Source organism: Heliangelus exortis, chromosome 1, assembly GCF_036169615.1.
Source record: "Heliangelus exortis chromosome 1, bHelExo1.hap1, whole genome shotgun sequence".
In the NCBI taxonomy this organism is placed as follows: Eukaryota; Metazoa; Chordata; class Aves; order Apodiformes; family Trochilidae; genus Heliangelus; species Heliangelus exortis.
The window spans coordinates 31,268,773-31,295,133 of record NC_092422.1 but is presented as its reverse complement, the minus strand read 5'-3'; the positions used below and the strand labels follow the sequence as shown (position 1 = coordinate 31,295,133).

The window sequence follows — 26,361 nt, the reverse complement described above, 5'->3', positions numbered from 1 at the left end:
ACTCCACAAGTAGAAATTTTGTGTCTGCATCAAGGACAGTACTCCCATACTCTTCACTGAAGGCAAGTTTTGCTACTATGCATGTCAGCTTTTTTGCTTTATTTTAAAGCAGTGCATCCTTAGCTTTAAGTTTTTCCCCCCATTAAAAAACTAAAATTACTGAAAACGAAATGAAGCAGCTTCCATATAAAAAACCTTATATTTACAGTTTTATTTCGCAGAGTTGAAGAGCAAACAATTTTAACACTGTTGTTGAAAAGTGTTTTTACCCCGAAGTTGCCAAGATCTAATAAGTTATTGGACAGAAATGTTGGGCATAAGGCAATAATCCTGACCAGCCCATTACAGATCACCCTATCCCCAAAGAGCAGAGCTGATAAAGGCTGTAGAAAATTTAGACTGATTGACTGAATTTCCAAAAATTAGACAGAGATGGTGAAAACAGGGTTCAACTCTGAAGTAGATTTTTAAAATCTGCAGAATTTCTAAAGCACGCAAAATATAAGGAAAATTTCTGTTTCCAAAGGAACATTCAGTGCTTTGAATCCAAAAATGCTATGTCCATACACAGTGGTCATTACATGACTATGGCAACACATAGATGGTAAAAGATTAAAAATATGGTTAGAATTTTTTCCATTCCATGTCATCAGGAGGGTTTACTTCTACCTTCCTTTTACCAACATCAGACCAGTTGGTGCTCAGAACTGTGCCTCCAGACTCCATCTGCAAAATGAGAGAAAGCTTGCTTAAGTTTACTAGAGGAATCCCACTATATTTCTTACAGTAGAACCATGAAGAATTTGAGCTTCATGTAGTAGCAAGTTACTCAAGAACTCTGTGAACTTATAGAACAAAATATGATAAAGCCAGCATTACATCATCAGCAGTCTAACAGCACTTATCAGTAGACAGTGAGATGTTACTTCATTAACAAGAAACTTCTGAAGGGTCAGTCACATTCTTCCCTCTAAGGACTACAGACAGAAGGAAGTAGATATAAACAATTAAGAAGGATTTGATCCTTTCACCCATGGCAAGTCTTCAAACTCTGCATGTGCCAAAAACTGCATATCCTTTGATAACACTGATTGAAACAAAGAGGCCAGTGACAAAGCACAGCCCTGGACTTCAAGAGTCACATTGATTATCATGCAACATCATAGAGTTCAGCAAGATTTGATACACCAGTATCTCACACAGAACCACTGCCACTCATTACAGGCCCAAGAAGGCTTTTGGTAGCTAGAAGTTTCCCCATTCATGCAGAGTTCAGTAAAAAGAGTGAGTGTGCAGAAGTTACACCTTTTCTTCAGAGAAAGAGAGAGAAGACTTACAAATGATTTGTTCATGGCACGTTTCACTTCATCTGTACCATCTGAATAAATTTGCTGGAAGAGTTTATTTAAAGCAGCATCTCCTTCTAACTTCTCATTCTTCTCCTCTTCCTTGATTTCAACTACCAGCTTGTCCCAGTTCCTCGTATAGTGAGAGGATGATGGATATAAGTGCTGGGTATCTGAAAACAGAAGTGTTAGTTAACTAACCACAATGTTCTCACAGCTCTTGGAGCAGCAGAGAATATACTGACATACATGTATCCCATGAGTCAGAGATTATAATGGAACAAAAATATGAAAATGCAAATGCATTCCTCCTTACAGATACAACCAGTAAAAAAAAAAAAAAAAAAAAAAAAAAAAAAAAAAAGGAAAAAAGAAGGAAAATAAGAAATCCTAGAGACTATGTTTAGAGGCTGCAAAAGTTTATTTTCAAGTAAACAGTCACATAATTTAGTTATCCAACAAAAAATGCTGGATAACAGAAACAGAAAGTCAAAACAAGGTAGGAGATGTTGGCCGAATGTAATTAAAAACTAAAAGGCAGCATCCCAAAGCAACAGGAAAATTTCAGATAAATTTTGAAAACTATTTGAAATCAATAAATCAGGAAATTCAAATTCTCTCAAAGGTAGGTTGCAATCTGTTTTGAAAAACTGCAAAAATATTGTTTTCCAAGAGAGATGGAATGCTTAATTAAGCACCACTTAATTACTTAAGCAAAAATAGAGGCATAATGGTTTGGGTTTTTTTTAATGGTTGGACTCAATCTTGAAGGTCTTTTCCAGCCAGAACAATTCTGGGATTCTGTGATAACAAGACCCTGATTCTGTGATAACAAGACCTAGAACTACAAAACAGTGACCAAGCAGGCAAACAGAGAAGCCAGAGGAATTAATGACAAGCATGTATCTTTAACAGCCATCAGATTAATATAACTAAATTTAATACCTAAATTTCAGTAATGCCCTACAAAGAAGTAATTGCTGTCAATTCTTGGCAGCAAAAACAAGACTACTGGGCTTGTCACTGTAAATACGAAACTGTAATTTTATTAACAATGTATAACAAAAATCAGTAACTGCAAATAACAATACAAATAAACCATCTAATACTTCAGAGTACAAACCTGGTGTAAACTGCTTTAACTTAGGAGAATCTCCTTGGCCCTCAAGTTTCTCCCATCTTACGGCTTCTGGCTTTTTCATTTTTATTTCAACCTAAAAAACACAAGGCAAAGAACAGATTAATCCAGATGGCAAACAGTTCTGTCAAATAGTCTGAAATTATCTGGGTCCTGTAGCAGTAAGAAAGTAAATACATTTGCTTTTATAAACACAGTTTCTAATATAAAGCCTATGTTTTACCAAAATGTATCTATCTTGCAAGATGGAAGTTTCATGACTTCAAGTCACGTATCAGCTAAGCTCTTCAGTGTCTGCATAGTTCTTGTATCAGACTTTTACCCTTATGTTTAGTACCACTTAACTTTCTTTTACCTACCATTCACTTAATTCTTTTTGTAAATTATGGTATCACAAAAGTCACAATCAGTCCCAACGTCTCTGCACTGCCAGACACCAAGGCATCATCTTTAAGGCATCCCTTTCTTGCCAGTCAACTCTAACAACTAAGTAGCATTTCTGAAGAACTGCAAAGTCCAAGCTTATCTTGGTTTACATTTCATCCACCAAAAAAATTCGTATTTGATGTGTAGTACAAAACCCACTGTAACACCCTGGGACTATGCAGATCTTCCCACTGGAGAAATTCAGAAGCTGTATTCATTTGGGTCAATAAACAAACACTGGTATAGAGAAAACGTGTGGTGCTAACTGACAAAACTGGCAATTAAAAATGGATACGGCTGCAATTACCATAGGAGGAACAAAATTAAGTAAAGTACATGTCATGGCCTATTCACAACTACACATAATCCCCTTAACCAACCACACTGAAATGTTTTTTCTGTTGGTTACAGGGTTACAAAGTTGCAAAACAATATCTGCGGAACAAGGACTTGGTAATGTCACTCCTACTTACATATTCACTGAAGAAAACCAAGTTCAGATGATGCTATCACTTAACCCAGGGCAGTGCTTGCCAAACTTCATCAGTCCCTTATCTGTGAACACCTCAGCAGAAAGCAAGCTCTTAGTTCTACCTAAAGCCACTGTAACCTGGGGATCCCTGCAGACCCAAGAACAAAGGCACCACTGTAAAACCTCACCATAGGGAACCAAACAGCAAGCTCCCTGCACAGCACCACGTTGATCTGAAATTTGACCTTTATTAAATACATTCTTCAAATCATTCACTGGTAAGTAACAGAAAATAAGGAAATGAGCTGGTTTAAGTTTCAAAGCTTCCATCTGCAATCATGCTGCATTTTAGGAATCAGAATATCCAATTATGATTCCCCTTTTTTCCCCCCCCCCCCCTTGGGAAGTTAACATTTCCCTATACACGTTTGAATATTTAAGTTTCCACCACTAACTTGCACTAACTGAGAACAACAGAAAGTTTAAGACACGAGGTATGGAATGCCCTTCAAGGCAGGGGAGAGTTTCAATAGGTTTTTGAAGTCCAACACCCACAGGTATTTGACTTCCCCCTCCCCATGCCTGTTGGATTTCCATTTTTTTCTGAACAACTTTACAAGTCACAAATTAAGTGTCAGTGTATCGGTTTCTAAAACAGTGAAAGTCACAAAACCAGAAATAACTAAAGATAAAATACTGTATTATTCTAGTTGCTCAGCCTCTTGGAACACAGGCCTTCCTTAAGGACAGAGTTTAATACTGCAGTCTGTGAGGATGCAGAGATTCCTGTTGAAAGTATGCAGAAGCAGCATTCAAGCAGTGCCAATTATAGTCTTCAGTAAAACTAAACAAGTCAGTAAAGCCTCCTTCACTGGACTCTTCTAGTAACACTTCAGATACTACAACCTTAAAGTTCACTTTTTAACACCTACACTCATAAATCTAATGCTCTGTGATTAGCTTAAAGAAGCTAAAATATTTGCAGATCTACATAAGGCAAACAACTAGTTCCACTAGTGCCAGAACTAGCAGGCTGGGCTTTTTCCAATGGATTTGGATCTCATGATTCAAACATTTAAGTTAATTAGCCCCTTACCAAGGCACTAATTAGTTACAAGTGAAACGTGAGTATTAATTTAAAAGAACTTGTCTCTTCTCTGCTTCCTATATAAAACTCTTCTCAGCCTGAGGAAACTGTATCATCAATTCAGTTGCCCATTTAAGTAGAGGAGAGCTCAAAAGATTTACATTAAAAAAAAATGGAAAAAAAGAAAAGAGAGTTAATGCTCAACCCTATACCTCTTTGGTTTCTTTTCTGTTTCTTCCTTGGCCCTCTCCTCTTACCCTTACACTTCAGGCTTTCTACCAGTATCTTTCAGTATCTCAAATACAGACTATTTCATTCACAACAAGAATAACTTCTCATGCAATATAATGCCTTATATCTTCCACAAAAAAAACCCCAATGCTATTCAGACCTTTGGCTATTCAGGGTACCCTGTCCATGCATAAAAAGAAGAAAAAAAAGGACGATCTTTACTTTTGCTGCTCCAGTATTCCCCCTCTCCTTTTAAAATTTGCTTGTTCTTACACTTTACTTTCTGGACTGTCCCTAAGCAGCTACTACATGACAAACATCTACAAGGAAAAGTAAATGCTACAAACTAATTCCCACTGTACTGTGCAGACTTCTTAACTCTAAACCATTTCATCCTTGCCAAGCAAGGAGTATAGACAGCTGAAAAACTGAGACAGAATGTTTTTATGACATGATTAAACCTCCGTCTACTCCATCCACATCCACTGAAGTTACTCATTAGGCAAAGTGGCAGGCAGGAGCAAAGCTAGGAAAATCATTAGCTGGTTACCATTATACAGCCACATTTTCCAAAAGTATAAAGCAATAAAATTCTGCTTGTGAAAGAGTGCATGTCTTCAGCTTGAGAGCTCTATTTGATCTAAAGAGAAAAAACTCTGCGAGTCCCAATTACGTGCAAACGGCAATAAATGCATTTTCATGAACATTTTAAAGCAGATACTGATAGCTATCATGCAGACAAGTAACATATCAGTACAGACATTTGTGTCATATCTAACACACACATACCATTAGCTTTTTCCTCTCCTTTGAAAAAAAAAAAATTCAGTAGGCAGGCAAGAGAAATACATCAACGCTTCACCAGCTACTTTGATTTAACATTTATATTTCATAAAACATATGCCTGTGTGCCTTGTGCTGGCTTTGGAATAAAAGACAGGAAAATTTCATTGCAAATTAAATGCTTTGCAGGCTGCTTGAGGACAAGTCAAATTCCTCATCTTTTCCTTAGAACTCATACCTGACCATTTTGGTAGGAATCCACTAGGACTTCGTCCACTGATAACAGTGCTCCAGATGTGTGAAAATTATGTAGTAATTTTTAAATTCCTGGTATTTGGGGCTCAAAGTGAAGAAAACAAGAAGGAAAAGCACGCAGTTTTAAAAGAGTAACTCATGCACTATTTGTTTGTTTGAAACAGTGTCTTGACAGAAAACTACCCCTTTGAGAAGAGAGCCAAATGGATTATTCACTAGTGAAAGCCCATCTGCAGTGAAAGGATAAAGAGAAGTTTCTGCTCAGAATTTACTAGTCCTAAAAAGTAATCAATTTTTTAAAACCTATCAGAGATTCAGGCAAATTTGTCTGCAGCTTAATCCAAGCACTAGCTATCAGCAAAGATGCCACAGAGTTACCCTTGGAAGCTATTCTGAACTACTTCATTCCTAGTACAGGAATACAAAACACTCCTAAACAGGACTGGCATGAAAAAAGCATTTTATCTACTTTTAAAAAATAAATTCTCCCCTTAGCTACAAATAAATCTAAAGCTAGTTAGCTAACATTATATTTTCCAGGTAGAAGCTTACTGTTAAAAAGCCTAAACCTATCATAAACTAGATTTCACTTGAACTCACACTCTGGGACAAACATCACCAGTTTAATTGAGAATCGTTAAAAGGGAAAAATTTTTTAGCTTTCTCCTCAAAAGAATATTTTGGTGTACATTGACAGAGAACATGATTTTTTTTTTTTTTAATTTCTACTGTATTTTATATTTTAAAGATCATGCTAGGGGGAAGTTGACTTAGCACTGGCAAATTTGTGTCAAGTTCTGATCAGATGAAGGAAATCAGAACTAGCAAAGAAGTAGCTCAGCCATTAATTTTAAGATGCATTAAAAATACCCTTTTAAATTCTGATGTTTTGCTATATCATAGCACAAAAACGAGAATAACAGGTTTCCAATCAACTACTTAGGTATTTCACTGAACTACTGACTGCCTTGTCCACATTGTAAATTTCAAGTGTTCAGAATTATAGTTTTGCAATCACATAATGTATTTTGTAATCTAAATTTAAGGATAGGATAAAATAGCACTGTCTTCTAAAAATATATGACCTATTCAAACTTACAAAGATCATAAGCACCTACAGTTTTGGTATCCTAGTTATTCAGAGACCTTTTATACATTGCTTATATTCTGAATTCCAAGATCTTTGGTCTGCAGTTTTAAACAATCTATAGTGAGCTAAAAATAACTCTACAGTTTTATCAGAAATTACAATTAAGAAATTAATTCTGTTACAAATATATTGCAGTGGAAGGAATTTAGCATGCACCTTCTTTGCCAACTATCTACTATGGAGAACAGAGGCAGAAGAGTCAAAGTTCCCATCTCACTGATATTACATAGCAACCCCTGGTTAAAAATTTGAATTACAGAGAAGGAGCTGCAATAAAGATCATTGCAACCTCAATGCAAACCACTGATATTCCAATAGTTTTATATCCATCTTCTCTAGAGACAGAGAAAACCTCTAAGTGTATTTTTCCTTTATATATTTATATAAAGTGCAAGCACACTGACTTATATGCTTGCTTAAAATACAGCCCTCAGAGTATTAACAAGTTTAAATCTGCCTAACACTCATCTACATTCATGAGAACTAAAACCAAAACTAAAACTTATTTTGAGCCAAACAAATATCATGCCAATCATTGGGAAGGTTTCTTTATGGTCTAACCAGGATACTGCTCCAACTGGCCCTGCCTAAGAGATGCAAGAAAATTCAGAAAAGTATTCAATTAATATCTCCAATATCAGTTCATAATTTAAGGATAACACTCTAGAATATATCTGAGAGGTATGAATCTGCATGAAAGCCTCACAAAAAAGTACCTGAGAGCAAGGAAGAAGGCATTCAAGGGTCTGCAAGCAATTCTATGAGAATATCCAAAATATGAAAGGATCTTTCAAGGATCAGACTGGAACAGTAAGAACCAACTTGAGTTAGAATAAATCTGTTATTCTGATTATGTATTTTTGCACATCTGCCCATTAATAGAGACTCTGAGAACAGTCCAAGAGTGTGTGAAACAGTTTCACTCTTTGCCTTCTCCTTTACATTTAGCAATAGGTGTGGTTTTCTAGTAAGCTGCACAGAGTATTGCAGAGTTTGCAAGGCAAAATGTTGGTCTGAGGAAAAGAAACTTTCCACTGATGCACACTACCATATTCTTGGCACGAACCTACTAAGAGTGTGCTTCTACTTCAGACATCTCTATTAAGTAATAAATGTCAGCTGTAAAAGAGGCTGAGGATTTCTAACATCTCCCCTGTTTGCAGCACAATTTTGATCCCTTATTAAAGGACAGTTCTGGAGTAAAGAAACCACTTTTTTAAATGGCACTAAATTGCTCCAAGTCAGTGCTTGCAAAAAGCTCAAAATAACTTAGATCTCAACATTTGAAGTAATTGTCCCTAAAGCATTTGTATATGTAAAGCAGAAAGGAAAAAAAGAGAAAGCACTAGCTCAAGTTTCCTTAAAGTCCATCAGCACATGTGCTAAAAGCACATACTCCTCCTCACTCTCCTCATCTACATCTAAGGAGAAGAAAATGCTGAGCATCACCTAGTATACAACAGAGCAGACAAAATGCTCACCTTACACAAGATTCCAACAGAACATGGCAGATTATTCCCCAGGAATCCCAAATATGCTGACCAAACAGAAGACTGAACAGAAAGCAAGGCTGACTGTGCACAGAGACCTATTTCAGAACATTAAAAATCATAGAATCACAGAAAGTTAGAGGTTGGAAGGGACCTCGAAAGAGCATCAAGTCCAACCCCCCCTGCCAGAGCAGGGTCACCTACAGCAGGTCACACAGGAACACATCCAGGTGGGTTTTGAAATGTCTGCAGGGAAGGAGACTCCACAACCTCCCTGGGCAGCCTGTGCCAGTGCTCTGTCACCCTCACAGGGAAAAATTCTTCCTTATCTTTACATGGAACTGCCTATGCTCCAATTTATAACCATTGCCCCTTGTCCCCTTGTTAGTGACCCCTGAGAAAAGCTTGACTCCATCCTCCTGCCACTTACCCCTTACATATTTATAAACATTAATTAAGTCACCCTTCATTCTCCTCTTCTCCAAGCTGAAGAGACCCAGCTCCCTCAGCCCTTCCTCACAAGGGAGATGTTCCACTCCCTTACTTGTCTTGGTCGCTTTGCACTGGACTCTTTCAAGCAGTTCCTGATCCTTCTGGAACTGAGGGGCCCAGAACTGGACACAATATTCCAGATGTGGCCTCACCAGAGGAGAGTAGAGGTTGAGGAGAACCTCTCTTGACCTCCTAACCACCCCCCTTCTAATGCACCCCAGGATGCCTTTGGCCTTCTTGGCCACAAGGGCACATTGTTGGCTCATGCTCATCCTTCCACCCACCGGCACCCCAAGTCCCTTTCCCCTGTGCTGCTCTCCAGCAGCTCAGTCCCCAACCCATACTGGTACCTGGAGTTGTTCTTTCCCAGCTGTAAGACTTCACACTTGCCCTTGTTGTAACTCATTAAATTTATCCCTGCCCAACTCTCAAGCCTGTCCAGGTCCCTCTGAATGGCAGCACAGCCTTCTGGGGTGTCAACCAGTCCTCCCAGTTTCGTGTCATCAGCAAACCTGCTGATAGTACACTCTCTTCCCTTATCCAGGTCCTTACACTATTAGTGTCTTTCCACATTCCTGATGTATTTTCTGGACAGAGACAGATCAGCTAGTTTTATCTTAAACACATTTAGACACACATTTGAAGGTTTTATGCCTTTTTCCATTTTTGAAGGGAGTATGGTTATATTGTGCACACTGAACTACAGGGTAATTGCACTCAGGGTACTTCCAAGTGGCAAATCTGGTCCAGTCTTTACATTTTGGCTCCCTCTTCTGGAAGGAAGTAAAAAAACAAGTAACATTACTAAAGAGTACCTTCCTCCTGCTAAGTGTTGATCAAAAAATGCACTTTCCATTGTGGTAAGGTTTCCCCACCCACTGCAACACACAAAAACCTACCCACTGTGTAATGAAGTCGTGCTACATACAAAGAGCAAACCCCCTTCCATTTTTTAAGACAGAAATCTGAGATTTATATGGTGCTTTTTGGAGCTGCAGTTACTTTTTGCTTGATCAGACCAGTACAATGAGACAGCTTCCACAAATCAGGAGTATAACCAACAATGTCAATTCATCTACTTATGTTGGTTACAATCTATCAAGTATGACATTCATGTGCAAAAAAAGAAAATGCTGTGCACACACAGCAATTGAGAAGGACTCAATACAGTTGCATTCAGAATTTGCTCACACAAACTTCAAGTCAGGGCCTTAGGTCACCAGTTATATGCTGAACAGCCCTGGGTAATTCCAAGTTAACTTGCAATTAAATGTGAACAAGAATCATAATAACTCAAAGCTGAATTTGCAGGCAGTGGTATCTATTAAATAGCAAATGAAGTTTTGAATTAGGTTAAGAAAATGGCTCCAAGCACAGCAGGAATACATACAGCCACTATTAAAGGCAGCCTGCATCATCTGTGAATCTGCTGAAAATTAGAGACTATACATTACCAGGATGTATAAAGAAAAAATGGACTTAAACAACACATTATGCTGTTCTTCAGCTGGCATTAAGTGTTTTACCTCTTCTAGCTCACAGACTGTATCTGCACAGACTGTATCTGTGTCTGCAGATTATGAACATTAATTTATTTCTGCTCACACAGAAATAAGTTAAAAAGCCCTCAGAACAACTACCTATGCTACCAATGTACTATTTGCTAGTTCTGTTCTTTTCCAAATGGTGACTTTGTATGTCAGAGCTAGGCACAGCATGGATTTATTGAAAGGTATAATTTCCATGTTATTGCTAGGAAAGAAACTGTTTAATTGCATTATTCACCACTGTTAACATTCACTAAAATAACCTGCCCCAGAGTCTAACTTCTGTCTGCTCCTTGCAGTTATTTTTGTATTTGCAGAATTACAGATTCCATTAAGGCTATTTTCTCCTCCTGAATTTGCATCTTTACCTTTCTTCCTTTGCATTTGCCAAGTGATACTGAATTTGAAGTGCTATTAAGAAAACTCCCTCCATCTTCTCCTTCTTTCAAAACATGCAGGATTGTTCTGTCAGCTCTATTCTTCATCCCTTATTCATTATATTTGTTAGTTTTATGAAGTTCATGGGAAATCCAAACTATCCCCCACATAACCTGCCCATATATTCCACTGTTCCCTCATGTATTTCCTCATTTAATTGGAAAAAACAGATCAGACTCTTTGTTGCCCTGTGAAGACTGCACGATGCTAATGGCAACATGGCTCACACATTCAAAAGAGCAATACAAAATGAAGTATTGCACACACATGCAGTTGTTTTTGTCTGAAATTATTAAACCACACAAACAGATTTGTTCCAATCCCATGAAATTCTTTAGGAATCTGTATTAGAAGGTTCATATAACTAGGATGATAATGAGATTGCCTTTCTTTAGAGGTCTTTACAAAAGGTCTGCATGGAAATGATACAAAATTACTTGTAAAGGGGTTGAGAAGTTTCCATACTGCTCATAAAAAAAAATACATACATGAAATTTATGAAATTTGAATTTCTAATATTTAAGCACTAAGGCCACACTGTTCTGTTAAAGTGCTTAATGTTTTTCGAAGTAAAATATTCTAAGCCTTTAAAGAAGTCTTTGCATTGCATAATGCACACCTGCTTTTAAATTTTTGTCTTCACCCGGACTCCATCTGCTGGTCAGAACCGGAATTATCCGGGACAGCATTTAAATTGTATTCCTCCACTATGCCTCCACAGATGTCCTACTATTCTTTTCTGCAAGAGGAAAAACATGTGAAGCACTGACTTCTGTTGCTACAGCACCTTCTGTGATATCTCTTATCCCATTTTTCCTTAAAAATATTCACTCATATAGAACAGTAACATTTGGAAACAAACGCAAAATATTTACAAATCAGGCACTGCCTGAACATAACTGAAGTATTCACATTACAGTAGGAACCTTAAACTAAACCAGGCTATAGACTACTAGAGATTATTTTGGAGACTAACCCAGACTAGAGATGGTAGTTTAAAAAGACAAAGTCAAGTTCATTTCAACAATGCTCAGTAGCATGCAGGTGAGTAATAAAAGTAATGGCAAACTTCCCAAGGCCAATTAAAAATATAACGAGGTTATGTAGCAATGTAAAACAAACAAGACCTCATAGTTACTCCTCTGGACAAGGTCCATGCCCACTCCACACAAATTTAGCAAAATACTAACAGACCAGCAGATTTTCACAGAACTATCAGAGTTGGAAGGGACCTCTAGAAATCACCTAGTCCAACTCTCCCACTAAAGCAGGACTGCCTGGAGCACAGACACAGGACTGCATCCAGGCAGGTCTGGAATATCTCCAGAGATGCAGAATCCAGAACCTCCCTGGGCAGCCTGTTCCAGTGCCTTGTCACTCTCACAGTAAAAAAGTTTTTTCTTATGTTCAAATGGAACTTCTTATGTTCCAGTTTATGCCTATTGCCCCTCATTCTGTTACTACAAACTTTGAGCACTCTGCTTCCCACAGCCTAACAGCTCACGACTCCATCACATAACCTGCCCAGATTCCTTAGTGCAAGGAGTGGAAAAAGGATACCAACTTCCTATGAAAATCCTCTTATGTCATCCTAATTTCCCTCTTCCCTGAAATGATGCAAGATTATAGGTAACTTCCTGAGAAGGGAATGAGTAAAATGAAACATGAGAACAGAAAGGAATTCCCAAAAGCTCTGCAGAACCACTGCTGAAATAAAAGGGAAGTAATCAACAACACATCCTGCTTCAGAGATTCAGGCTTGGCTCTGTGGACAAAGTATATGTGTGATGAGATTAAAGCATTCTCTCTCACAACATGTGATTTCCAAGTGTCTTTTCAAGCAACTACAGCTTCCAGAAACAGCATGGAATACACCCTCTTGAAAATCCAAGAGGAGTTAACTGCATGGCCACCCTTTACCAGCACTAAAAGGTCACAGAAAGGTGAAAAATTATTTCTGAAAATCCTCATTGTCTGACTTAAATTTCTTGGGCACACGAAGACAGTGGTCATGAGGCTACATTGGCTCCTAAAAAGAATTCATACTTTCCTAATACCCGACTTGTAAGAGTGAAGACCACAGCATTCTCTTTACAGCAACAAGTAAAAATATTCTCAAGATATATGTAATTTGCACTTCAATATGCACCATCTAGTCCTAATACTCAGAATAATAAGTTAGAATAATAAGTTTAGAACAGCCTCCACTGGCTGAAAGGTACCTTGAAGAATGAAAAAGCAATTTTATATGAAAAACAAGATATGACAGTTGCAGAGAGACAACAGAGCACAAACATTGTCAACATCAGGAAGCAGCTAAGCAGTAATTTACACTTTCAGAAGCTTACCTTTGTTGAAAGCACTTTAAAAGTACTTTGCTCTGGCACTATAGAATGAAGAAGAACAAGCTTTAAGTTGTAGTCTTCACCTGATGGAAGTCTCACTGATGCATTCATCTGTTGACAGTCAAACACATGTCTCTGGTCATCTTTGAGAGCATTTTTCCATTTCCAAGTAACAGATTGTCATCTGGCACCAAGATTATGTGATTAAATTAATGACCCTTCACTAGGGCACTTAAAACATCAGGCATCAGTTTCAGAGGACACCATTACTGCATTATTGAACAATGTGTTTCTAAAGTACACGAGGAAGTGAACAGGAGAGTTCAGTTCTTCACCAGCAAGTACTCAAAAAGCCTATTATCTTGTCAGCTTGATCTGCATTCTTTGGGGAAAGAATTAGATGGCAAATGAAGTATCACCACATTAATAATGGAGCATGAAGACAGTTTGCGACTTCCATTCTAATACACACAAATGATGCAGCAAGAGCTCATACAATTTTAAAAATCTAAAGCAGAAAGTAACAACCAAATACTTCTGGTAGTTTGTGAAGCAGCAACTTAGTTGAGAATAAACCTAACTCTTCCATATTTTCTGCTAAACTAGAGGACCATCATCAGTACTGCTTATGACATTACTATAGATCACTGCACTTCCTTCAAAGATCTATTTTGCTGCCATTAACAATTGTAGTAATGCCAAAACCAAGAAAAACCCACTCACCAGAATTGATTCTTTAATTGTCCTAAAGAAAAATATTACTCATTCATACCTATTTTTAGAATACCTTGCCTCCATCCATCCCTACTCTAGATGAATACACACTCAAACATTTTTAACTCCAGATCACTTCCTCCCCTACCCCTCAAAACATACAAGAAGATGAAAAATAGAAGTTTCCTTTGCAGCATGCACACCACACAATTGCTTGTATCTAAGTCTTATGGACACTGTCATTGTAATAGATCTCAGTTCACTTGATTGAGCACATACATGTCTACAGCACAGCTTGACATTGAAAAAAATTCAGACAGAAGACTTCTTGTACTCTCTTTTTCATGCTGTTGCAGCAGATAATATTCACAGGGTTAATTACTGCATCTAGGGATCTAGAGATGAGTATCAATAACCAATACAAATCACCTCTTTCTCTGAGAACTGCACACAGACACCATCCTTCTGAGCATTCTTGATCATTATAGTCACAATTACTTGAGATTCTGTTTGGTACCAGTCATATCTAAAAAGAAAAAGCAAACAAAAAAACCCAAACAAACAAAGAGGAAAAGACTGACTGAAAAAAGATGCACAGAACAGTACCAAAACCAGGAACAGTATATTGTGTAGTTTAATGGGAAAGAGAAGACACAGAATTAGATTTCTTTCCCTCCCTTGAACACAGCAGTTGAAGAACGGACAAGAGAAGTAGTTAAAGAACAAATAATAATTTTTAATCAAGCAGCACAGAAAAATCAGGTCACTAGGATTTCCTGATCAATTCATACAATTGTTTGTCATCTATAAATTAAATGGTATTTTTAGCTGAGGGCTTTAAAAGCTTCTCAAAAGCATTACCTATACTAGGTATGATAGGGTGGTCTTTGAACTATGCTCAACCAAAGAACTAGAAAAGAATCCAGAATTCTTACTTCATTCCCTATTTTCCCAGTGAAGCATCATCTCCTGGAAGTACAATTCACTCTGAATAGAGAAGAGCTTGAGCCATTTAAGACTGCCATGTTCTAAAGTTACCAAAAAAAAAAAAAAAAAAGGGATTTCTACAGTCATTACCTTGCTTCTCCAACCCCCAAGTCAAGGAACAAAGCTATAGATCAACTGTTTTAATTCTCATAGTAAAGCTAAAATACACTTACTTGATCTTTGGTGGAAGAGGTTGTTGCTCTGTGTTCTAGTTGAAGCATATTCCATTGGAAAAAAAAAAAATTTACATCAGTATAAGTGAAAATATACCATGAAGTACTTTTCAAATACAAAAATAATTTTCATATTGATTGCTCCCCTTTCTTGATTTAAGTATATGCATTAGCTCACAGGTGAAGCTCTTCACTCTTCTCCTAGCCCTTTATGCCAGATAAAGAATTAAAGAGTTTCAACTGATAATAAAAATGTCAGTCTGTAACTTAGATGGCAAGACATTTTACAAGTAGTACACCTGAAAGCAACACAGTGGCTATGTTACTAATCTACAAGTCATGAAGGAAATGTGAAACAAATTTGAGAACCTAGAGTTTAACTGCTAAACATACCCTTCAACTTTTAGATTTGTTTTTACATACACCCACCATGTTTTCTGTACACTTTCCTCTATCCTATTCTTAAAATAGAAAAAATTATTCTTAAAATATAAAAAACTGAAGCTTTTTATAGGAGAGCTGGTGGGTTTTTTTGAAGTTTTTTATAGGAGAGGAGGGTAATCTCCACATTTCTTCTGAAGATTTCTAATTAAAGAAAAGGAAACTGAAAGCTGAACAAGTTAGAGCAGAAGTCTGTACAAGCCACTTGCAAACTACTGGAAAAAAAAAGTTACTTGCAGCCACAAGCAAGTTAGTATTGAGGTGAGCTGGTTAATTTGTAAAATTAAGCCACAGAAGCCACAGACAAAATTTACTTAAATGAGTGCACAATAATTCCCAGATTTCTATGCCATTCCTAAAAGTTTTCCAAGTTCTAATTTTGCAACCTTTGACTCAAAAGAACATGTGTTTAGAAGAAAAGTTAAATCCTTCAGAATTGCATGCAGCAGAAAAGATAATTTTTAAAGCATGGAAGTTTTAAGGCACTGGTGAAGTGAAGCCAGAAAAGTGAAGGGAAGCCTGATAGTATGCTCTAGCTTAATGAAGAATTTGAAACAGTAAACATATTAAGGAAAACACCTTACCACTTCTGTCTGTGATGCTGTGGAAAGAAAAAAGTTGCAATTTGAGAAAAAGACATTGAACTTACAAGGCATATATTTATTTTAGCTTCCTCCTGTTACTCAAGTCATTCTGCATTTATTCCAGTCTCAACAGTAGAAAAGTTAAAATATGCCAGTTCTACCTCTATTATTTTGCTGTTCTGACACTCAACTTTTTAATCAGACTACAGTCAGCAAAAGAACAACTTTAATATAGAGCATGTTCTGATTCACAGAGGAACAAATTTTCTATTACCATCGTTGCTTATCAGAAAATTATAGACGTTTTTTAATGAAAGCAACATCATGATAAACAGAAGTCTGAAAAGATCACTCTGCTTGAGTCTGTACTAGGTTTATTATCCATTCACAAGAACAGCACAAAGTTCTCATTAGATCTCTGTCTCATTCTAGTTAAAGACAGCTTGGGAATGAGATGGAAATGTGGTAGAGAAATTCACTTACATAACTTTAAATATACTGTAATACTTAGGTCTAAACTACAGTTCAGTACTTGCTCTTCTAAATTTTTTTCTTCAAAATTATTTAGATTAAGTACATTTGAAGTGAAACAAACTTTCCTTTGCTTCTTTATAATAAATACTGCTAAAAAGAGATGAAGATGAATAAAAAAATATCAAGTTTTAATTAAGAAAGCAGTGGGTTTGGTTGGGTTTGTTTTCAGTTCTGTAGGGTTTTTTTGGTTTTGTTTTTTCCTGGAGTATCAGAAATTAAGATAATGGCTCAAAAAAAGAAAACACAGGGATAAATACTCAAGATAAAACAGGAAAACTGAGTTGAACCAGACAAAACATTGCAAAAGGTAGGTATGACATTAGAGGAACCTTTCTTTGAGATAGCAGAGTAAGTTATCGCCCAAGGTAACTCTGCAAATAAGACCATGCATGCCAATCATACTTAATTTCTCTGAATAAATATGAACTTGGCAAAAAAGTACCACGAAACAGAATTTTGTTGATTCCTATACAACACAAAAAAGTTCTCCTCTATTTGGTTTTCAACCAAGAGGTTGACATGCACTTGTATTATTTTTTTCTACTGCCCCATTTTCCAGTGTGAACCACAAAGGGGGAGGAAGTTACATCAGTTACTGTTTTGTATCTGGTTGAAACCCACAGGCAGTTTAAGCACAGTGGGTGAGTTCCTTGCTGGGGGTGTTCATTTTGTAGGGAGGTATGAAAGGAAATTACTGACACTCACTGAGTACCATGCATAAGACACCAGTGCAGAAAGTAGCACCTGACTGTGGCACCCTCCACATTGAATTAGAGGAAAATCCTCAGATTTCCACCTCTTTGCAATTTTACATTCTGCAAGACTTGAAATCAATTTGATTTTGATGCTGTTTTTACAAAGCAAGTTGACACATGCTTTCACAGTTAAAACTACCTAGTACCTGTACATGAAAGCAAGTTAAAATTAATTATGGTTGTCTGGACTTTAAATAGGTACTCCTCTGTCACAGCTAATTATTACATTAAAAACCTAACATCAGTGTTCCTCTAAATTTGAAGTACAGAAGTGTTCAGAATGTAAAATCTGAGAGAAATCTGAGAGAAAGAAGAGCAAGAAAAAAGGTACTTTTAAAACAGAAATTGCTTTTGTTCTAAGTAGCAGATAAGCTGTAAATCTTTGAAAAACATGACACAGCTTCAAAGCACAGGGCTTATCAAATCCCTTATCAAGTAAATGTCTTTTTTCTTACCGTTAAGTGTTTCCTCACATTTTTTAATCCAAATAGTAAAGGTATCATCTACATCTAGAAGAGATCACAGTAACATCAGAACTCTTCAAGCATTACAAGTACTGCATAAAGAGCAACTCCTCACAACTGCCAGCTGCAACAAATTCATCCCAAACTTGCAATTTAATAAAAAATTGTATTATTTACTAGTATGTTCTTGTAACTTCTGTCACCCCACTTAAGCTTTAAGTATTTTTATACAACTCTTCTATTTAACTCTGTCATATTTAATTAACTTCAAGTTAATTTATAGGACACTGGATTTCATCTGAACCGACCCAAATACACTACCTGCTTTCCATTCTGCTAAACTTTTCTATAGCTGTCTGGAAAGAAAAAGTTAGTTTTTACACATCCTCCCATTACTCTTAAAAATTATCTTTTCACTCAAAGAAAGGTCCAGTGTTATCAGCCCCATTTTCTTACAAGATGCCCCTTGCTAGCCACTTGTTCCCTACATCCCAGGGTCTTTTATAATTTGAGGAAAAAAACTTTTTTTTAGTTTTGCACTCTGTAATTGAGTTATCCTCCCAAAGAACTTCAGAACTTCTATTAATCTCTTTCTAGTTCAGAAAACCTAATGGCATATTAACTTAATGAAAATCTACTAATTCTTAGAATACAAGAAAAGTACCTAGTAAAACATTTTTTATAAGTTGACACATTAGGTAGTTACAGAAAAAAAAGAAAAAATTGAGTATAAGTGTCCTAAATTCACATAATATCCTGAAGAATAATAGATCACAGTGCTTTTTCAATCTGAGGCAAATTAATGAACTTCAAAAATCCACATGTCTATTGTCATGGTTTAGTAAAAGAAATCTTGCTTCCTAATGTTACTTTACAAAATGAAGAAACATTGCAAATGGGACAGTTAATCTCATCAAGTCCTATTTAGGTATCACTGTAGCTGGGTAATGGGAAGTTTGCTGTAGTACCCTGGGCCTGTCAGTCCTACCAGTAATGAGCACAAGCAGGAAGCTCATAGTTGCCAGCACTCCAGATTAAGCTTTAAACTTTTCAGATTAAGCCCCTTTCATCAGCAGCAAGGAAAAGAAACATGTAACCATGGACTTCTGACCCCTAGCACAGCAAAGAAACCAGCCTTGCCAGCAAAGAATTTCCCACCACAGCAGTTCTCCCTGCTAAAGCCTTCTCTTTATCACCTGCTTAGTGGTATGTGGCAAATTGTCCCTCTGTGCTTTATTCATTTTGCACTGGCTGCATCCAACTGCAAGTTCATTGTTTTGCTAAAATGCTTATGCTCACAATCGTTTTTAACTGGGATCCAAACATTCCACAGAACTGCAAAGGCAAATTCTGTTACTGACACACGCACTTGCCAGCACATTAGGTAATATATGGAAAAGAATCAATACTATACATCTGTATTTTTTTCAAAAAGGCCTTCAGGAGACTGCTCATCTCACAGCGGGTCACAGAGTTTTGTAACGAGATCCAGGAAGCACAGCAGAAACTATCTTCAGATCAATGAGTAATCAGGAAAGACTGGGAAGCTTCAGAAACACTTCAACTGGGTAAGCAGCAAAACAATGGCAAATTAAATTTGAACACGTAGGAGTCAAGCAATTCAATACAGGAAAAGGCTGTGCTGTATTTCAGGGATTCTGAATTAACTAAGAGGACCCTGATATTCGAGGACTTCTGTAAAAAGTTACCTGCAGCTGTCTGTGCTTGTTGCACTCTACAGCATAAGGAGGATGTATAAGCTTACACAGAAGTGAAGAAAAAAAAATTTGCTCTGGCCTGGAGAGATTTTGTATATGATCTGTATAAACTGACAAACTAAAAAGGTGACAAAATGCACACATGTGAAAAGCCTCAGACTGAGGTGGTTGCTCAGTGTGGGGCAAGAATATGAAAAAACAGAGATTCAATTAAATTCAGGAGTTTGGAGAGACATGAAAAGCTACCTATCAAGAAAGGAAAACTACAGAAGTCACTGGAAGGGGTCACTTCCTTTCATGGGAAGATACTAAATAGAGAACTTGGCTGGACTGCAAAGACACACTTGGCTTTCTTGTGTGCAAACCAATATAGACTGCCTAGCTATCCAAACTATCAAAATTGAAAGAAGTTTAGGAAATTTCTTATACTTCAGTTTGTATTCCAGAGCAGCCTCAGCTGACAACTAACAGTTGCTGTCATTCCCCCCCTTCTGCTGGCTTCAGCTCTCAGACCTTCACTGGGCCATTTCAACACAATAATCCAGGGGGAAAATACTTTAAAAATAGTAGCTTTCTGCAGGCTGAATGCATTGAAAGCAGCAGCTAATCGAGCACAGGAGTAGGGGGGAGCATGATTGCTTAGCAGTAAGCACAAATTAGCTTACACTCTCATGAAACTCATTTTAGCTCAGAGGATCATATCACTTACTTGGGAGAGGCAAAGTAATTAAAGTTTTGCTAAACATTGATGTCCCAACAACTGTTACAGATAAGACAATAAAATATAAAGATCTGAGACCATGACGATGCCTAACAGGTCAGTGCTCTTTGCAGCCTTTCAAGGTGTTTTTTATTTCTATTTCGTTCAGCTTTAGGGAAGGGAGGGAATGGAATGAGAGGGTTTTATTTAAAATGGGGGATAAGAGGAAAGAGAAAGAAGGCACAACCATCTGGCAATTGCTTTATTGCGTGCTTCCCCACGTCTGCTATCAAAGCTTTCTGTAATAAACTGCTTTCCTGCTTTTAGAATGAAGTCAGGTTTTAAAAAAACTCTAATTCTCCTCAAACTAAAGTGCTGTAATTAAGTGATATGGTTGCACATTCCCTCTAATGACTGTTCCATCAAGTGGTTTAAGTAATAAGAAATTTCAGCTTTGTGTAAGGATCCTGTTCAGTTCAGAATCTTTTCTATGACACTTAATGCCAGATCATTGCCACCATTTAATTGTAAAACCTTCAGGAAGCAGGATTACACTCCCCATTTTATAAGGAAAAATAAGTAATTTTTTTAAAAAAATCATATTCTACTTGTTAAGAACTTTGATATGCATTTTAAGAAGTTTTACATTTTTATGCAGTGACCTTCCTAAAAGCCAGACATCTGAAGTCAGGCACCTAATTCATTAGCCTTTAACAACAACAACAAAAAAAATCGTTGGTCTTCACTTTCACAAACACATTAAGAAGTTTTTTCTCATAAGCTAAGGAGTACTTTGCACACAGGAAGTTTTAATACTTACTGTCCAATCTCTGTCCCTCTCTGAAAGACTCTAAAGCAGATGCATAGTTCTTGATATAATATTCACCTAACCTGACATGAAGAAAGAGAAACACAAGGAAATGGTAATTACTTTTCAGTCTAACTCACATTCTGAAAATCAAAACATCCTCAGCTCACACAGTATATTGGTTAAAATTACATCTAAGAGGTGTGTTTTTGAAATGGTTAGGATTTTAAGGCAAACACTCCAAATTAAACTGCTTTATTACGGATTGGTTACAAGCAGTACAGCACTGAATTTATTCATTCGTGGTGCTGCAAAAAAGTATGTGCAGAGCCCTTGTCCAAATACTGATATTACCCAACAGATTAACACAAAATACAGAATATGATACATACCCTTTCCTAAGGAGTGCTACAGCATTATTGGGGTTGAGCTCTAGGGACTTCTTTGCATCTGCAACTGCATCTGTTGGAAGGCAATTGAAAGATGAGGAACAAAAAGCACCGAATTGTGAGTCTTTCAGTATTGAAAATTTTGAAGGTACAAAGGTGTAGATAGACCAAATCTTAAGTTATTCAGTTAAATCTTTTTCCCAGGCATTATTCAGTTATCATTCCTACCATGACAGAGTTCAGTCCCTACAAATAATATAAGTATGCTCACTTCACAGAACTTAAAACCAGCCTAGGAAGTTTCCTTTAAAAAGGGACTATATCTGCTAACATAATACTGGGCTAAAATCAAATGGAGATGGGATTGCAGAGTCCCCAATTTATTTGGAGTTTAGCAGAAACAAAACAAAGATAAACTATATAATTATTCCCTAACTGTAGAAGCAGCATATTTAAATACAGATGACACTTTCTCTTATTACTACATTTGGCTTCAGAATGAAGACATTTTCTGTGAAGAACATGTTATAAGAGACTTGTAAGAGGATTCCCAGTATTGTCTGAAGATGTTACCAGCATATTTCTGTAGAAGGATATAAGCATAAGCTCGTTGACAATAATACTCAGCATCATCTGGATTCTTTTTCAAAGCTGTTGTCAGTTCCTGTATAGACACAAAAAAAACATGAAATGGCACCTCAGAAATCCCCATAAAAACACAGCACCAAACTCTGTCAACTAAGAGACAATTCAGAAGAAAATAACCTAACTGCCATCACTATTTACCTGCTGCTCAGTTCTCATCCATAAAGCTTCAACATCAGAGCCTAAAGTAGCAGGAACTTGCCAATTATACCAAATTCTAGGAGCCTGTTTCTTACTGAGAAGGAAGAAGAACCTTCAAGTGCCTTAAACATGAAGTCTAATGCACAGATGATCCTCTGTATTCCAAAGACCTTTCTACAATTTTCAGCATATTTGTACACAGATCTGCTGGATTTGTGGAAGTAATTTGGAAGTCAGCATGTACTATGTTGAAACACTTGTGTGGGCATAACATGCTCAAAGCATTGTCACACACAGTGAAATATTATGTTACATGATATTACTGAATATAAGAGATTGTTCTGATTTATGAGCACAAAAGCAGGAGAAAAAAAGACTTGTGGAGCACAGGGGTAAGAAGAAATATTCTTGCAGTAGAAATAAGTATCAAGTAGTCCCTTGTCAGGGGAATCACTGGGTATACAGATTGAAATGACTGTATTTTGCTCTCTATAAGAAAAATTTATCATTTTTGCACAGTTGAATAAAATCACACAGATTTGATGCCCTCACTTGGAAAGATCATCTCCAGTTCTTTCCTTACTTGTGAGAGAAGTTCTTCACTTTGCTAGAAGACAGCAAGCCTTGCAAACCCAGTACAGTACTTTGCTACACTGTACCCTGTTGACTTCTACACAGACTTCTACTCAGAATCTAGCAAGCACAAAGGTAGCTAAGATACAGGCTTTAAACCTGCATAAATATTAGCACAGTACAGCTTCCAAAACTCTGTCCCACGGAGAAAAAAGAGAAGAGCAGCAGGCCTTGCCTTTTTTAAATTCAGATCAGTCTCTTGTTCTGCTTCACAGATGTCAAATAAAAGGTTTACATCAACTAGGACTTATGTGTCCACAACAGCTTCTTTTAGCAGTAATAAGACTTCTTACAAGTGCAAGATATGCACATTTTACATACAGGTACATAGGTAAAGCATATAAACCTAAAACCCTGGGGGTCTCTGTAGAAAGTGGCAGACAGTAGACAAGTGTAACTTGATCTAATTGTACCACTGTCCTCCTAAGATTTAAAGTCACTCAAAAGTAGCTTATGGAAGTACCTGTGGCTGTAGCTACTCCACCTGGGAGGGACATTGGGTAACACATTAAATTGGTTGAGAGGTGATGTACAGGTTTTGACCTGAAAAACCAAGTGGGATCTGACTCCTGACACTGAACATTACAGGCACTTCAAGAGCAAGAGTCACTGCTGTGAGAGATCACCTCTCACTTCAAACATTATTTCCAGTGATTTATGCTGATGACAGAAGCACCAGTTAGAAGATTCTCCTACAGAACAAGTCCTCACTCCAGAAAAGCAAAGCAAACCAAACACAAGCATTTTCAACAGCATGAAACTCATCTCTTTGTTGATTTTTTATCTGTAAGCCGTCACACTTCGTTCAGACACACAGGAGTAACACTGTATTTGTAACACTATTTGAGAAGATAGCCAAATAGCACTCAACTAGCACCAGAACCTCCACATTATTTTCATCAGCAACAGCTACTTGGAACAAGCTTAGACTTAGTTCTCTCCAACACTGAAATATGCATTTTCTACATATTTTGACTCCAAAGGCCCTCACCATGTGATCAAGTCACAAAACTTATTTCTAAATAAGCTGGGAACTTTTAGGTTCTTCCATGCTAATGATGAGTTTGTATGAATTAAAGGTGCTTTTGGTCTCCCAACAGTAACCTGCTGTATCAACTTAAAATTTAAAAAACCCCAAAACGTTAAAGAGTCCACAGTTTTATCCTTCAGACAGTATTTACAGATGAATGATGAACTTTCAGCTGTCTCAAATCCAGGTGCAGAAATACAAAGCATGCTCTCCAGGAATTAAAGGAATCAAAAGTCCTGAGGACACAGTACAGAAATGCCATGCCAACTGGACATAAGTCTAGCCAGGTGTGGAAGCATTACACAGCACCATTTAAATAGAATCATGTCTCAGATTAGAAACATTAAGTACAGGAGCTAAAAGACCACACCTAAAACCATGCAAATGGGTAGTACAACCTGTAGAGCCAAGCTTCTAAGTCAGCAAAATGCTCCACTGAAGCATGAGACTTAACAGTCCACATATTATAAAGCACAATCTCCCCACTCAATTCAGTGCTTTTAAAAAAGGCCACACAGGTGATTCCAGTGTTACTGTATCAGATAGTAAATATTAAATAATGCCTACAGAATGCTACATGTTCTTTCAAAGCCTTGAATGTACATGTACAAAGAACCTAAATTTAAACTAAAAAAGCAAAGCAACTATGTTAAGGCAGAAAAAAAAAAAATCCATATTGTAATAGCATTCTTTAATGCTTCCAATGACCTTTTGGTGCTGCTTCTTTTTTTTCTTCCTTTTAGATTGTTTGTGTATTTTTTCCCTCCAAATGGGAAACTTACTCTTTTTTTTCTTCAGATCCTAAATTACTTTTACTATATCAAATGTATCTGGTTAATCCAAATTGATTTTTAGACGTATTTATCATCCCAAAGACTTCTACAAGCTACAGCCTAAACCCTAAATAAGTGCCAGACTTAGCTTTTTTGTTTTCTTTATGGAAAGATAATTCCATAACATCTTACGCTTTTGCCACCTACTTTAATTAAGTAAAACCATTTACATCCTCTGCCCTTCCAAGTGCATTAAATACTTATCCACCCTCCAGTTTTGTTTTCTCATTAACTAGCCCTCTGCGTTAAGTAAAAATAACCTTTAAAAGCACATTTAATGGGTAAAATCATAGTAGAGGCCAGGTTAGAAGGGACCTGGAAACATGATCTGGTCCAGTGCTTTGTAAGGAAAGGCCCAGATGAGATTATCTAGCACCGTGTCTAATCATGGCTTGAAAACCTCCAGTGACAGGAACTCCACCACATCCATGGGGAGGTTATTCCAATGAATGATCTCTATGAAAAAAAAATTTATTTATTATGTCGAGATATGGCATGAAAATCAGTTCCGGTCACAAAAAAACCCCAAAACAAACAAACAAACAAAAAAACCCCAACAAACAAAAAAACCCAAAGAAAAACCAGTTCAGGGAAAAATAAAAACTAATAAAGATTGATTGAAGAATAAGGTCGGAGCTTTTCAAAGTGCACATAACAACCGCTGTAGTTATTTCAACTACCACCTACCTACACGGAAGAAAAAGTTGGGTTTGTTTTGATTTCCTTTTTTTTTTTTTTTTTTTTTTTTTCCCCCTTCTTTGCACCCCATGCAGCACAAGTGTTTTTGACAGACCTGGCAGGAGCGCGGTTTCCAGGGAGAGTTCCCCAGGGTGAAACCGCACCGCTGCTTCACCTCTCCCCCCCACCCCTCAGGCTGCAAACCCCGATTCCCTCCACTACCCCAAACCAAGCCGAGGGGCAAAACCCCACGACGAACCCCACCGACCCGGCGCGGCCCGGCCCTCACCTGAGCCGCTGCCCCCGGGTCCCGGTCGATGTCCCCGTCCGAGAACCTGCCGAGGAAACACAAGCGGCGTGAGAAGGGGAGGCGGGGGTGGGCAGAAGGGGCACGGGGCGGGGAGGCCGGGGCGAAGGGAGGAGAGGGGGGTAAGGTGGGGGTGGGCTCACCGCGGAGGAGCCGCTCCCGCTGCCGCCGCCATCGCGCCCGCCGCCCCCAGGAAACTTCTGGAGCCGCCGCGGCACCCGCGCAGAAACCCCAAGGCCGCAGCGGCGCGAGGGCTGACGGGATGCGGAGGGGCCGAGCCCGCCCCGCAAGCTCCTCCCGATCCGCTCCGGGGGAGGCGGTGCGGCCGGGGCTACCGAGGCAAACGCTCCGCCTCCCCCGGCCATAGCGCTGGAGCGGCGGCCGAGCCACAGGGGATCGGCGGCACCTTCCGCCCTCTGCTTCCCCGCCTTAGTTTGCCCTGGATGGCGGGCGGGGCTTCCCAAACGGGACCGCAAACGAATCGCGGGGCTTTTGGGGTGCTCTGAGGGGAACGGGGGTGGAAGCTGAGGTGTCCGTGGGCGCAGAGGGGAACGCCCGGGCGGCACCGGCCTTGCCTCTTGGCCCAGCATGAAGGAGCCGGCGCCCGGCGCCCTCACCCCTGCCCCC

General features: G+C 38.2%; 1 protein-coding gene across 1 annotated transcript; it reads right to left on the bottom strand.

Moving 5' to 3' along the window:
- Window positions 1-196: 196 nt before the first annotated feature.
- Window positions 197-26,020, bottom strand: SUGT1 (SGT1 homolog, MIS12 kinetochore complex assembly cochaperone). Its single transcript, XM_071740447.1, has 13 exons — window positions 25,878-26,020; window positions 25,717-25,762; window positions 22,041-22,131; window positions 21,471-21,540; window positions 21,091-21,161; window positions 17,844-17,897; window positions 16,100-16,116; window positions 15,075-15,109; window positions 14,344-14,440; window positions 13,204-13,311; window positions 2,470-2,560; window positions 1,338-1,519; window positions 197-726 (listed from the first exon to the last, which is right to left on the bottom strand). Exons 1-13 carry the CDS (start codon window positions 25,907-25,909, stop codon window positions 625-627), a joined length of 996 nt encoding a protein of 331 aa, XP_071596548.1. The 5' UTR covers window positions 25,910-26,020; the 3' UTR covers window positions 197-624.
- Window positions 26,021-26,361: the final 341 nt, after the last annotated feature.